This window comes from Juglans regia, chromosome 11 (genome assembly GCF_001411555.2).
Source record: "Juglans regia cultivar Chandler chromosome 11, Walnut 2.0, whole genome shotgun sequence".
Lineage (NCBI taxonomy): Eukaryota > Viridiplantae > Streptophyta > Magnoliopsida > Fagales > Juglandaceae > Juglans > Juglans regia.
The window spans coordinates 31,215,051-31,229,956 of NC_049911.1; the positions used below are offsets into that span (position 1 = coordinate 31,215,051).

The window sequence follows — 14,906 nt, forward strand, 5'->3', positions numbered from 1 at the left end:
AATGAATAGTATATATTTTATGAGAAAAGATATTCGTAATCATGAATTATACAACTGTCGCATAATTATTTTAAAAAAATAAATAAAATATAAGACTCACATACAAAAAATTAAGTTTTTAATATAGTAGATCTCACTCTTTTTCAAAATGATTACTCGACGTTTATGCATTTCATAATTGTATGTAGAATTACTCATATTTTATATAAATCAAACCGCAATAAAATAATGAAAAATGAACTTTATGTCTTGTTTGGTTATATAAATGATATGAGATGAGAGGAGAGTTAAATAAAATATTGTTAGAATATAATCTTTTAATATAATTTTTATTTTTAAATTTGAAAAAAGTTGAATTGTTTATTATAATTTGTATAAAAATTTAAAAAAATTATAATAATTAAATAAGATGAGATAATTTATATAATCAAACGATACTAAGTCTAAAATCTGAAACAACTTAAAAGAGCTCAATGACCAACAATTGTACGCTTCAAAAAAAACGACCAACCATTGTAAATCTCAATCGTAATGGCTAAATGAATTTCAAAATTCACCATTACTAGACATTAAAAAAAACGTTACAACCAATCCTTAAAAAAAAAACGTTACAACGTCGTATTATTAAAATGGTTTAAATCATCACTGCTCATTAATTATATAGGTAAAGAGCTATGGCTCCACTCTCCTCCCCGTTGTGAGGCCCAAAAAATATATATATATATATATATATTTATATAAAATGACAATAATATAATTAGACTTAGACAGGGTATCGCTATGTTATCTTCTGCAATCTAGATTTCTTGAAAAATTCTTAGATTTGTGTTCTTGACCATATAGCTGGATGTTGGAACGGTTACAAAAATGATATCAACCATTTATTTCCCATAATGACGAATACGAGTTGGCATATAAGAAATCCTCGTCTTTCATCGAGAATTGATAGTCTTTATTAGACCAGTGGTCTCCGTTTTCCAAGTTGCGGCTTTGGGCCGAATAACATGACAAACTACTTGGGACGAACTTAAAGATTAGTATTCAGAATATGAGATGAAAACAAGTGCAGTTGAGAATAGTAACTGATGTACAGGTATTATGAATCATATGTGAACAGTCTACCCAGAATCAGACAAATACAGATGGAGAAGTAGTTTTCCACATCAAAGCAGTGTCTTATCTTAATATGTGTTATGAGTATTCATGCGGAAATTTAAATCAGACTACCCCACCGTATTCATATTAAACTCTAATATGATGAGTAATTATGGAACATAACTAATATGAAGGGACCTTATGTGCATGCATGTCATGTTATTTTGCTAATATTGTCCCCAAGATCTATGATGTGTATTAATTAATACTCCGCCGTCTTCCCAAGCATCAACTTTCACCAAGCTCAGAAAATAACAAGTCAAGATCCCCCTACAGCATTTCCATTTCCAACTTCTAAGCTCATAAGTAAACAGCTAAAGGTTTAATTTTTCAAAGCACTGTCTCACATTAGTTACATAACTAGTTGCTCATCTATGACCCAAATTCTCATCTTCTCCATTTCAGCTCCTCCTCGGAGAGCTTTTTATGGAAAACAACTTCCCCCAACACATCCTACAAACTTGGCCGCTCAAACAATCATTCATTAAAAGCACATACCAGCAGATTTTGATGGGAATCAAATGGTGGTTCATGTACCTCTATATCATTGGACGGTCGATAGTCATGTCTAGTGTTTACTTTAGAAAATCAATATCATTCTTCAGTCTTTCATTTGAGGAAACATGACTAAATTATGTAAAACAGGGAAAGTTATTGACCAGATGGGCGGATGATGTTTTTCCTTTCTTTTCTTTCTTTTTTTTTTTTTTTTGTTTGAAATTTCTTAAATATAATGGGCTGCCGACGTTGAGCACTAACAACCACAACTTAAATTACACTCACATGATGGGGGGGGTTTTCTTTTCTCGAGTCTTTAATCATATCATTCTGCCAACCAAAATAGAAGTTTTCGCTAACATTTAGCAACCATTTGTCCTCCCGTTCCACAAGTTCTACTGCCACTAGCACTAGATTCAAAATTCACAAAGACTCCCATCAACAAACTAGGACCCATGGTTCAAACCATCGAGTATTCATTGCGTCTTTCATACATTGCATATCAAATATTGCTTGTGTATCCCGTGCTAACAACAACATTTAACCAGATTAATGAGTTCTCATAAGATTAATAAGCTATTCCGATCATCCATAAAACATTAAAGCATTGTTGATTATAGAATCGGTATTTTAAAGTATCTCAAAAACAAGTAGACATGGTAATATTTCTTACCAGACTCATCATTACGGCACAAAATATGGCAAAGCAATTTCAACCATTCCAATTCCCCGTGCTTGGACCATCAGAAAGCTCTCCTTTCCTAACCCAGACCATTCCAGCACCACTTGCCTTCCATTCTTCCCGTTGACCACCAACCTTTCCATATGCCCTGTACTCCCCGTTACCGCGCTGCCTAGCAACAGAGTATCCCTTGTACTTCCTGTTACCGTGATACTTACCAGTGTTCGGCCTCGTCGCTGTAACGTTTCCTTTTTCATTCTTACCATTCATTGAGAAATGCCCAAGGTCCCGTTCAATCTCCGCCGTCGGATCAGCGTTCTCTCTATACGGCCTGAATTCGCTGGAGCAACCTTCCTTCTCGCCATTCGTTGAGGAATCCCCCAGTTTCTCTTCAATCACACAAGTCCGATCGTCGTTCTCTGCCATCGGCCTGAATTCGCTGGAGCATACTCCCTTCTCGCCATTAGTTGATAAATCCCCAACTTCTCGTTCATTCTCAGCCGTCGGATCGGCATTCTCTCTCGTTCGCCTAGATCTGCTCCAATCTCCCTTCGATTCACCGTTTCTTGATCCCGAGGCATTGTTGCCTCGCTTAACGATCACCGTTAAGGAGTCCCCAGCTTCAAGCCTTGTTGTCTCGCTGTTCACGCCTATCGCTAAGGAGAAACCCCCAGCTTCCCGTTCATTTTTCACCGTCCGATCGGCGTTCTCTCTCATCCGCCACGACTTATTCTTCGATTTGCCGTTCCGAATCGCCGGAGGATTCTCCTTCACGTCATTCGTTGAGAAACCCCCAACTTCCCGTTCATTCTCGGCCGTCCGATTGGGCTTCTTTCTCCTCGGCCTGAGTTCGTTCGTCGTTCCCGTCAGTTTACCGCTTCTTCTCAAAGGAGCGTCCTCCTTCCCGCCATTCGTTAAGAAGAAATTCCCGGCTTCCCGTTCATTCTCTGCCGTCCGATGGGCGTTCTCATTCGTCCACAGCAGTCTACTCCTCGCTCCCTTCGATTCACCGCTCCTTCTAGCCGGAGGATTGTCCTTCACGTCATTCGTTGAGAAATCCCCAACTTCCCGTTCATTCACAGCCGTCCGATCGGCGTTCTCTCTCCTCGGCCTGAATTCGTTCGTCGTTCCCTTCGATTTACTGACCATTATTAAATGGGCATTCCCCTTATCGCCATTCGTTGAGAAATCCCCAAGGCTCCGTTCAATCTCAGCCGCTCGATCGGCGTTCTCTATCCGCCTGATTGCGCCCTTCGCTCCTTTCGATCCACCTTTTCTTCTAGCCGGAGCACTCTCCTTCTCACCAACCGCGCGCGTTGGTTGTGCCGTATGGTGCGTCACCTCCAGCTGTTCCTCTTCCCTAGGTTCAATCTTCTCCTTTGCCTTCCAATTCCAATGTATCGGCTTGTAATCGATGCCGCGCCCTCCCTTAAGACGCTCAAGCTTTCGCTTCTGCTGCTGTTCTTCTTCCTCTAGCTTTTGCAGCTGAAGCTTTCGCTGTCGTTCTTCTTCCTCTTTTTGCTCCTTCTCTTTCTGTATCAGTTCTTTCTCTTCGAGCCAGCGTTCATGGAGTTGAGCAAGCGTTACGTAGTTGGAAGGCAGAGACGGATACTTCCTCGTCTCCTTCTCCACCTCCTCCATTGAAAACCCCACCACGCAGAGACTGCAGCAGCGTCTACGATTTAGTGGAAATAGAGCGTCGCAGAGCAATATAAAGTGAAGTGACATCAAGTTTGTGGGTTTCTTTTCTGTGTAGCTATCTTGCTAAACAAGCTAGTGTTCCTTAGAGTTTTGACAAGGATCATCTAGCGGTGTGCAATTTTGCCTACGTGGCAATCTTTTTTATCTCTTTTCCTCTTTAATAAAGAGTATTTCTACTCATAAGCTCATACACCACACACTAAAATTTTTTTATTTTTTTAAAATTTTTTTAAAGTTTTTTTTGGTTTTATTATTCTTAAAATAATTAAATTATTCTACTCATAATTCATATATCACATATTTGATAAGAGAATAAAATTAAAGAAATCATAAAAAGATTGGTGTGTGGTATATGAGGCTTAGGAATAGAATTTTTCTTTAATAAAACCTGTTCTCGCAGCCCCCTCTTCATTTCCGTCCTATTTCTTTCTCTTCAAGCATGTCCCCGTCGCAACTAAGGCCTCTTTTGTTTTAGAAAAATATCTCATTTCATGGCCATAGATAGGCGATGCGGTAGGGATGGGATCATGGGGGAGATAATGGGGGATGTGAGGGTGGGAGAATGGGCGACGGGCGGCGCGGGAGGAGAGAGGAAGTGCAAATAATTTGAAATAGGTAAAATGAAAGGGAATGTGCGGAACATGGATTTTGTTGTAGGGAGTTTTTGGTTATTTCACTTAAAACCACGTAAGATGTATTTTGACTGATGTCAATACTTTTTCTATTTCTTATCCCGCGACGTAAAACCTAATTTTCATTAAGAAATCTCACGTGAAAAAGAAACCTAATTTTTTTATTTTTTATTTTTTACAGAAAGGAAACCCTGATTTAATTAAAATTTTTATTTTATTTTATGTACATAAAAGGTAAATAAAGAAAGATAAATTATTTATTGACTTTGATTTATTGACAGACCTACGTTACTCTTGATCTTGAATTATCAGACTCGTAGTATCTTTGGTAATCCTATTAATCAGCCACGACTAAAGTTATTTAATGATAAGATTTAAATAATAAATATTTGTCTAAAATAATAATATAATTTTTATTTAAATCTTGTCATTTTTAATTATTTTTGTTGATGCCCTACATTTTAAATGATTTAACGTGTTAATATAAAATCACTTTAAACAAAAATGATAAAATCAGGAACAGTAGTATAATTAACTAGGAATTAGCTCTTCATATAATTTGAACCCCTAATTATTTAATTAGTATGTAAACTTTGATTTAAGAAATAATCTGTACTTGTAGCCAGTGTGAGGATAAGTATTTGTCCTTGCCATTTTTGCGAGTACAAATATCGAATAAATTTACTGCAGTTTTTCGTCCGTGAGTGGCTGCTCTATTGCATTACTAAAAGAATTGGTATTGACTTTATCAAAAGTTTAATCAAATGTAAAATATGATGAATTTTATCAAAATAAAACTGTATTAAATTAGTCAAAGAGATAAATGTAAAACTTTGAGCTACAGTAAATTTATAGATTTCTTTAAATTTGAAGAGCTACTGTTCACTCATCAAATCTATTTTTTATTCACTTTGAATCTCCAATAATCATTTATATTAACGTTTAATCTCTAACTATCTTGTAATAATAATGTAAGAATTAAATTAAATTATTAATTAACATATGATTAGTATAACTATAAAATATGAAAAAAAATAAAATATTATTATTTTGATGAATTCAATAGCTAATTCAATATGGAGTTATAAATAAGGAAGTTTTAGATATATGAAAAACATGTGCTTTTCATCAAAATTTAAAGATAAATTTGATGAATCCAATACCTCTAATCATGGCCCTTGTGTTGAATGATTATCAAATCAGAATTTTTTTTTTTAGTGTCATTTTATTTTAATATATATTTTTAAAACGAAAAATGTTGGGAGCCCTTTTTTTTCATATATTTATTATTATTTAAGTCGATTATGTATTCAACTTCTAATCAACAAGTTCTCTAGTCAACTTGGGGCATCTTGTGCTTGATTGAAAGCACTGGGATATAACAGAGTATGGATAAATTTGATCAGAGAATGGATAACGAGAGCCTCTTTCTCCGTCATCATCAACGGATCCTCAAGAGGTTTTTTCAAATCACAAAGAGAACAAAGACAAAGTGACCCCATCTCACCTTTTCCTTTTATCCTATGCACGAGGTGCTCTCAAAATAATTTGACTTGAAATATTTTATTATGTTTTGAAAAAAGAGGATAAAAACCTGAATAAAAATATTATAAAATTAAAATATTTCTATAATATAATTTTTTAATTTGAGATTTAAAAATTTTAAGTTATTTTTTATACTTTATTTAAAAGTTAAAAAAATTATAATAATTAAGTAATGGCTAAATAAAATAAATAAATATTTAAAATTAAAAATTATTTATATTTAAATAATATTTAAGAAAGAAATGAGATTAGCTGAGGGAAGCGATGTAACATTTCAATAAATACTTATTAGATTTATAGAAGCAATTTTTCTTATCCAATGACTATGATTGGGAATATCATAAAATGAATATGATTGAACTGTCATGCTTTGACTAGGGTGAACCATCATCGAGTAGCATTGGAGCTCATCTTCCAACGGGTTATATGTCCAAAAAAAAAAAAAACTAAGTGGAGGTTGAGATTACGAGATAAGTTGAGATAAAAATTAAAAGTTAAATAAAATATTATTTTTTAATATTAATATTATTTTAAAATTTTAAAATTTTATATTATTTATTATATTTTATATAAAATTTTTAAAAATTATAATAATTAAATAAAATAAATTTAAAATATTTTTATATCCAAAAAGGGCTGACAAGTTTGAAGCCTTAGATGAGACATAAAATTTTCATTTCATTTCATTTTATCTTATTCTCAAAAATAATTTAAATACAAAGTTTTTAAACTAATAATTACAAATTTTTCACACTTTCAAATAAAAAATAATTCTAACATTTTCAAATTATCAAACAAAAAAAATATTATAAAACTATATTATTATAATATTTTAATTTTATAATATTTTTTATTTATATTTTTCTCTTATTTCTTAAAATTTTAAAAATATTCAATTTAAACTATCTCATTATTATTCATAAACTATCTTATTACTATTGACAAAATTCTTATCTCATCTACCATTTATACAAACCCCAAGTCTTCATTACATTGTTTGCAAGCCCCAAGTTTTCATTACATTATTTGCAGAAAAGCGAATACCAAACCAATAGACAGATGACAGCAAGGATAAGAAGCTGTGTCAAATCAGCTTTACAAACCCTAAGAGCATGACACCAATGATAAGAAGATGTTGGAAATTTTCATATTAATCAGCCCGAGTCTTCGGGGGCCCCTTCCATTTGAAGTTGTCAGCGTATGACTTCGCCTGCAGATGATTAAAAGATGGGGTGTGTTCAATTAACAATGACCAGTGACACGATTAAGCCCATTTGAATATTAAGAATATTTTAAAATATTTGTGAATAATAATAAATTAATTTATAAATAATAATAAAATAATTAAGAATATATGAGAACGATTTTGTTCCATATCCTAAATATATGAGAATCTTTAAGCATTCTCGAAGCTTGTGTATTTTTTTTTAATAATAGAATGAGACCACATTGCTATATGAAACAAGATGGCTAATTATTTCATTTCAAAAGGTCGGTAATTAAGTGCATAGATCCTGTACCTTTAAAAGAGGCGTATGACGCTTCTTGACCTGCAGAAGAGAAAAATGTGTGTCAATGGTGCGTTATTTGAGGATGGCATACCTAACGAAACAATACAAAATCTAGTCAGTAAAACGTTTTTTGAGCAACTGAATTTTAATGCTACAATTCTAACTCTATCCGACTTCTGAATAAAAATTAAGATTGTTATTCATTTGCTTGATACACTAAATATAAGAACTTGGAAGAAAAAAACTTATTTCTGATGAACAAATGAAACAAGAAACATGAGAGGTGATAGCATTCAAATAGTCCTTATATCAACTCATTTATATCATTATATGGATGAACAATGGTCTTTTAAATAGGAGTGCTATTATTTTATTCTATGAATGATTTTGATGGTTTGATCGTTCCTTCCATAATGTGCAGCCAACTCGCATTAGTTGATAGGAAGCATAGCTGATCCCAATTTAATTGGAATTAAGGCATGGACAAATTGAGTTGAGTTGTTATTTCTCTAAAAATTAAAATGTTTTTTCTTTACGCTTTCACTATTTCCTTGTCTGACAGAATCTAAAGTTTCCCAAATACAAGCGATGTATCAGCTCCCTAATACAAGGAAAAATGTCTAGCAGAGACACTATCCAATCAATTAGCAATCTCTAATAAAAAGGTCTTCTTTGACTTCAGGTTCAGCTTCCTTGGTGGAAGCTATACACGAAGATTCTACTGAACTATGGGAGGAGAAAGTTTCAAGACATGGAATCAACAAGATAAAACGTACTATACAAAGGTTAGTGAAGTTATCCGTATGTTCATAAAGTAAAAATAAGATCAACAATTCCAAGACAATCAGATTCAGGTACAATTTATCTGCACAGTGATTCAGTGAAACTACTTAGTGAAGAGGCACATACCACGTATTCCCAACCATGTTTCTCAGCAAATGCTTTAGCAGCTTCTTCACTATCAAAACTAAGTCCTGCCTCACCAACATTGGCATATGGATCCCCTGTGGATGTCCAACCCATCAATGGATTTTCCCACCTGTACAAATGTTGAAAGTGAGAAATGGAATTTGCATGTTATCAAATACGAAGATCAAAGAGTTCCTAACATCATAAAATTCATTTACGGGAAGTTTAAGCACTGGTTTCTCCATCTTCATGTACTTAAAGCTATATTAAGTAATTGCTCTGCGGTATTAATTTCTCTCTCTCCCCATCAGTCCTTGAACCATGAGCCTTTTAGCCCAGTGATTCAACCACCAAGCTAATAGGTTTCATGGAGATCCATTTCCTTCGCATGTGTTTGAATGTTTGTAGGTCAGGATTCCTATGAGGTTGAGAACTGAGAACTATATTCCCTCAATCGATGGACTAAGGTGAAAGTGGCAATGTCATGCAGAACTTTTACTTTCAGATAATCTTAAAAACAGGAAAAAAAGAAAAGAAAAGTGAGTGCTCCTATTCAGAAAAGTAACATTGGATCACAAAAGTAACATTGGATCACACAGAATACATACTGATAAAATGAAGTTGAGCTGGCTAATTCTATAGACACATTATTCTTGTTAATGACTCAATTAGTAAATCCCTGACCAGTAACATAGATGGTACTTCACGCTTATTGGGATATATTCCATGAGACGATTAACTATCCACAGGAACGGACAGAACATACTTCTGAGTAGACAGAAAATTAATTTTCCATCTCCCAACTTTCCCAGAGCCTTGTTGAGTTGCAGTTCGAGCAGGTGAGTAAATTATGACCTGACATTCACAAATTTAAACAATGTGACCAGGAAAAATTTAAATTTATAATATTCAAGGGCCCCCTAGGAGAGAAAGAAAATCTTATTTATGCAACAAGAAGTTGCAGATCACAATGTCCCAAAGAGTTGACATGACATTCAGAATTCACGAATGTTTCTCATTAAAAACCATAGCATAAAAGGAAAAAGCACATTTTTCCCTGAAACTTTGAATTTCAACAAGTAATTCCGTAATTTTCTACCAAATCAGGCAAGCATCAAGTGGCTGATCAGCACCAAAGTCACAAATCTGTAGGATGTCTAGGAGATCGATCCACTTTATAAAAGAGTGTCAATCTTCAGAATGTCCATACAAATGCATCCAATGCTGAGATTTTTATGGTATCAACAACAAGACACATCCCACTAATTTGTCAGTAGAATGAACAGAAATGCATCGCAAAGAAGCTGATTTCAAGGAAAGCTCGAATTAAGCCCTTTCCAAGGAAAATAAAAACTACATTTGATCAGTAATATAGAAAACGATTCTAATTAAGAAATAAAAATCAAGGCCCAATCCACAATTTCATCTACATAAAAAATTATCAGCTTTACAACTAAATACAAAAACACAGTCTTTATAAAAATTAAAAAAAAAAAAACGCAAGAAAGCGAATGGTAAAATTAAGGTAAATTAAAGAGCGTACCCTTCTTCGAAGGTGTTCTTCTGGGATTCCAGAAACCATGCCGACCTCACTGGGCTTGAGCTCCACCAATGCCTCCGAAGATAACGATCTCGTCGCTGGTACGAAAGCCGATCGATAAGCACGAGCGATATTGAGGCTCCGTTGCAGAGAGCTCGCCATTTCTGCCAATCCAAGGTCTACCCAGCAGCCAACACCGAGTGCACCAGTCAATTCCGCTGTTCTCTTCTGTCTCTCCTGCTACCGGAAGAGACAATCGCACGAATCGTTAAGGAAATTACTAGAACTCTCGTACGTGGCTCCTCCTATAAAGGTCCATTTGGCATTTGAAACATGTACAATCAGCGACAATTCTTTAACAACTTTTGATGGTAATTATATAAATTTAAAATAATTTTTCTTTTTGATACATTATCTTTAATTTTTTTAGTGAAAAATTAAGACTTCATTTATTTTTATAATTTTTCTTAGCTCATCTAATTATTATAATTTTTTTAAAATCTTCATATAAAATAAAATAAATAATTTATTTTTTTCAAATCTTAAAACAAAAATAATATTAAAAAATATTTTATAATGATATTTTATTTAACTTTTAATTTTAATCTTAACTTATCTCGTCTCATCTACAAAAATAAATGAAGTCAGGTATTACTAATTTATTCAAAGGATCTTGACATTAATTTAAAATAATTAAATTAAGACTTTAAATATTTTTATAAAGTACTATTTTGATATTGGTTGATTGTAAAAGATTTATAAAATAAAAATAAAAATATTATTATTTACATAAAATTATTCATGACCACCGCAATTCAATTTAGTTTGTATAAATTCCATTGGCTTTGGATTGATTTTTTTTAATAATCGAATTAAGTTTGTATATATATATTAAATGAAATATTATCATCCAAATGTCTCGGGCCTTTTAAATTACTTGATTAGTGGGCTTAAAAGAATATCCCAAACGCCATCAGTATTGGACTAGATTTGGCGTCAACATCCACGAATTAAAAGCCAGGCACGCCGCAGCCCATCGCAGCTTTCGTTCGGCACATTAAGGTCAGTGGCGGGATCACTTTCGGCGAGTAAGGCTAAAGCTTGGACTATTTCATAGGAAGTAAAGGACACCGGCTTGTACGTATTCCCCGGCTTCTACTTAACATTTGTTTGTTTCTGTGAGGCAAATGCCATTTGTTCTTAGTTTGTATCGAGATCGAGTCTCCAAGGTGGTTGTCCTTCACGTCCTGTTCTGCCCCTCCCAAAAAAAAAAAAAAAATCCTTGTGCTTGTCACTTGCAATTATACAGCTCAATCCCGATTCCCCCCACCCAATCTGTGTACTTAACATAGCAAACTGGATACAATCTCTGCGCGTCTGAGTGCGAACATCAGGATTAATGGCACTCCATGAAGATGATTCAGTGCTCGATAAACTGGAGTTAGCGTGTTCGGATTTGAAAAATCTGCTGCAAACATCGGCCAAAATGGACGAAAGCCTCGAACAGATGGACGAGAAGTTTGACCGTATAGATGAAACACTTTCGACTGCCTTGAGAAGAGTGGCTCCTTTACAATCTTTGGCGATGGCCACGAAAGCCCTCGATACACGAATCAGCCGCGCTGTCACTCCCGCTCTTGCTCTCCTCGACAGCTTCAAACTCTCGGAGTCTCTACAGGACAAGCTCCTCGAGCTCTCATCCAGTCTTTCGGCCGAGGAAACACCCAAGAAAAGGCTCAAGAAACTTCTCACATATCTGGACTGTGTTGATCAGTTGAATGCGGCCATAAACGCGATTAGCCAAGACGGAGAGCCGGTGATACAAAAGCTTCAAGAAGTGGTGGAGTTCTTGAGCAGGACCAAGGCCACGGATCAGTACAGGACGCTTACGCTCAGAGAGACCCTGATTACTCTCAAAGCTCTCTATGAAACTGAGGTCGATGCGATGAAATTTGATGGGCTGCTTGATGAGGCTCTATTGAATATGCAGGACGAGTATGAGAGCATATTGCTGCGTTTAAAGCATCAAAATATAGGGGAGTTGCAAGTTGATGGAGAATCTGAGATAGTGGCATCTGATTTGGGTACAGATCTGGAAATTCAAGTTCTTCAACGAATTTCCGGAACCCTGGCTGCCAATGATTGTTTAGACATATGTATTGGCATCTTTGTCAAGGTATGTGCAATGGTTCCTCTTGCAGTATTCGACCACAAATTCGTTAGATTGGAAACCCAGCTCTGATCTATTTTCTTCATATAGTTATTCATATTAGAAACTGTAGTAATTAGAGATCATTATTAAGATGTCATATGGTCTTTACTGTTTAGACCTTGATCAGTTAACATATTGAGAAAATGCACTTGGTTTAAAAAAAATATCGTCTCATCTTATCATGTTTGTGCCATACCTGAGCCTTTTGGTCATACCACAGGTGAGATACAGAAGGGCAGCCAAAGCACTGATGAGGCTAAACCCAGAGTACCTAAGAACACGCACACCAGAACAAATTGATGAGATGGAGTGGGAGACCTTGGAGACAGCAATAACCCTCTGGATTCAACACTTGGAAGTCGCAGTAAAAACCGTGCTCATCTCAGAAAAGAAACTGTGCAGCCGAGTTCTGGGAAAAATCATGGACGGCGTGGTCTGGCCAGAATGCTTCGTTAAGATCGCTGATAAAATCATGGCAGTCTTCTTCCGGTTCGGGGAGGGCGTAGCCAGGAGCAGAAAAGAGCCTCATAAGCTGTTCAAATTCTTGGACATGTTCGACTCCTTGGAAAAACTTAAACCCGAGTTCTCAAATACCTTCGATGGCGAAGCCGGGGCCGATATCTGTACGCGGTTCCGAGAACTCACAAAGCTCCTTGTTCACGCAACAAGCAAAGTGTTTTGGGAATTTGGCCTCAAAATTGAAGGCAATTCGGATGGTCTTCCTCCACCACAGGACGGCTCAGTCCCGAAACTGGTCCGATACGCCATAAACTTCCTCAAATACCTGGCGACTGACAATTACAGAGCACCCATGGGCATGGTTCTCCGAACAGAGCAAATATGGAAAGCTGGGATTCGGTCAAAACCCGAAATGGACGACGATTTACTCAAGTACGCCATTACCAACGTCATGGACGCTCTTCAAAGAAACGTCGAAAGCAAAAGGTCGCGCTACAGGGACAACATTCTCCCCCACATATTCGCTGTGAACACGTACTGGTACATTTACATGAGGACCAGAAGCACCGAGCTAGGCCTACTTCTGGGAGAGCCATATATTAAAGACACGTACAAGGCGATTGCCGAGGAATCGGCTTACATGTATCAGAAGCAAGCTTGGGGGCCTCTCGTGAGGCTGTTGGATAGGGAAGATTTGAAGAGGGTGCAGAGCAAGGAGGCGATGGGAAATTTAGCGAGAGTAAAAATGGAGACTTTTATGAAGGGTCTGGACGAGATGTCGCAGGGGCACAGAGAGTCTTATAGCATTGTTGATTTGGATTTGAGGGAGCAGATCAAGAAAGCCACTGTGAAGCTTGTGATGCCGGCTTACACCGATTTCGTGAACACGTTCTCTGACGTGTTGCAGGGGAAATTGTATGTCAGCCCGCAGCCGATGCAAGTGTTGCTAGGTCAGATCTTTGACGGTGGTGATGTAAAGTTGAAGAGGCGGGATTCCAAAGATTGGGTGGCTAGGGATACTTCAGGATCTATTGAGCGGGAGATCAGGGGTTTTAGACGGTCCAGATCTAACACTAGTGAAGTGTGAAATCGCATCTGGCCGTCCATTCGTTTAAGGAGTTTTTTTTTTTTTTTTTTAGGCCATTCGTTTAAGGAGTTAGATCTGTTCGATGTGTGTATTATAAATAATGTCCTTTTTTTTTTTAATCTTTTTGTTGGAAATTCTTCAATATATTTTCTCATGTATTAAAGCCTAAATTCAGATATAATTGATATGGAGTAAATCTTGAAACATGGTTCTATCTATTTTTCAATTATTTATAATTATTATTGGTATCGAGATTCTCCCAATATTTCAAGAAGGGAAATACTCTAGCCATAAAATGATTACATAAAAATAATTTCCTACAAATTGATATAGTTTGATGTGATTCGTCAAATTGTAAAGTTATATTTATTATAATGTAGATCTAACAGATCGAATGAAACCATATCAATTTATATGATTATTTTTATGTAATTTATTTGTGGATGTTATATAGGGTTATAAATGAACCAGTCTGCTCGATAGCTTGCTTGGTTAAACTTGAATTGAACTCAACTTGTGAAAAAAATAAACTTATTCGTGAAATTAAACATCTGCTCGATTTGTAAATACCACATACTCAACAAAACTCGACTTGACTCGACTAAAGCTCATTAATGCCTAGTCGTTTATGTTCAAGTCGACTTGTTAGCTCAACTCGATTAAAACTCATTTTTGTGTATATATACATATATATATATGTATTAGCTAATAATATAAGAATATCACTTTTATAATTAAATATATAATATGTAATCAAATGTTTATATAGTGAATATGCTTCATAGATATATTTTATAATTTGTATAATAATTAGTTGATAAAATTTAATCATATATTAGTATGTGGAAATTATATATGAAATAGATAAATGCTATTATATTAAGTGTATGTGTTAATAATATATGTAGACGTATAATATATTGGTATTTTGGATAAATATCAACTAGTTAGGTATTAATTTATTTATAAATTTTT

At 35.2% G+C, this 14,906-nt stretch overlaps 3 protein-coding genes across 3 annotated transcripts; 1 reads left to right on the plus strand and 2 right to left on the minus strand.

The window, feature by feature from the left end:
• Positions 1 to 2,092: 2,092 nt before the first annotated feature.
• Positions 2,093 to 4,104, minus strand: LOC109007715 (myb-like protein X). The gene has a single exon (XM_018987537.2). The coding sequence runs from the start codon at positions 4,061 to 4,063 to the stop codon at positions 2,366 to 2,368; it is 1,698 nt and encodes a 565-aa protein (XP_018843082.2). The 5' UTR covers positions 4,064 to 4,104; the 3' UTR covers positions 2,093 to 2,365.
• A 3,047-nt stretch (positions 4,105 to 7,151) lies between these two features.
• LOC109008146 (NADH dehydrogenase [ubiquinone] iron-sulfur protein 4, mitochondrial-like) lies at positions 7,152 to 10,483 on the minus strand. Its single transcript, XM_035695425.1, has 5 exons — positions 10,177 to 10,483; positions 9,400 to 9,488; positions 8,634 to 8,763; positions 7,734 to 7,763; positions 7,152 to 7,423 (listed from the first exon to the last, which is right to left on the minus strand). Exons 1-5 carry the CDS (start codon positions 10,333 to 10,335, stop codon positions 7,364 to 7,366), a joined length of 468 nt encoding a protein of 155 aa, XP_035551318.1. The 5' UTR covers positions 10,336 to 10,483; the 3' UTR covers positions 7,152 to 7,363.
• A 614-nt stretch (positions 10,484 to 11,097) lies between these two features.
• On the plus strand, positions 11,098 to 13,988 carry LOC109008069 (exocyst complex component EXO70I-like). Its single transcript, XM_018988063.2, has 2 exons — positions 11,098 to 12,349; positions 12,606 to 13,988. The coding sequence occupies exons 1-2, from the start codon at positions 11,573 to 11,575 to the stop codon at positions 13,929 to 13,931; spliced, it is 2,103 nt and encodes a 700-aa protein (XP_018843608.2). The 5' UTR covers positions 11,098 to 11,572; the 3' UTR covers positions 13,932 to 13,988.
• The last annotated feature ends 918 nt before the right edge of the window (positions 13,989 to 14,906 follow it).

Excerpts from the sequence above, each read along its gene's own strand:
- LOC109008069 (XM_018988063.2), top strand. The coding sequence starts at position 11,573 with ATGGCACTCCATGAAGATGATTCAGTGCTCGATAAACTGGAGTTAGCG. Across the intron at positions 12,350-12,605 it reads GTATTGGCATCTTTGTCAAG|GTGAGATACAGAAGGGCAGC; the intron begins GTATGTGCAATG and ends GTCATACCACAG.
- LOC109007715 (XM_018987537.2), bottom strand. The coding sequence starts at position 4,063 with ATGTCACTTCACTTTATATTGCTCTGCGACGCTCTATTTCCACTAAAT.
- LOC109008146 (XM_035695425.1), bottom strand. The coding sequence starts at position 10,335 with ATGGCGAGCTCTCTGCAACGGAGCCTCAATATCGCTCGTGCTTATCGA. Across the intron at positions 9,489-10,176 it reads AAGAACACCTTCGAAGAAGG|GTCATAATTTACTCACCTGC; the intron begins GTACGCTCTTTA and ends TGTGAATGTCAG. Across the intron at positions 7,764-8,633 it reads AACATGGTTGGGAATACGTG|GTCAAGAAGCGTCATACGCC; the intron begins GTATGTGCCTCT and ends TCTCTTCTGCAG.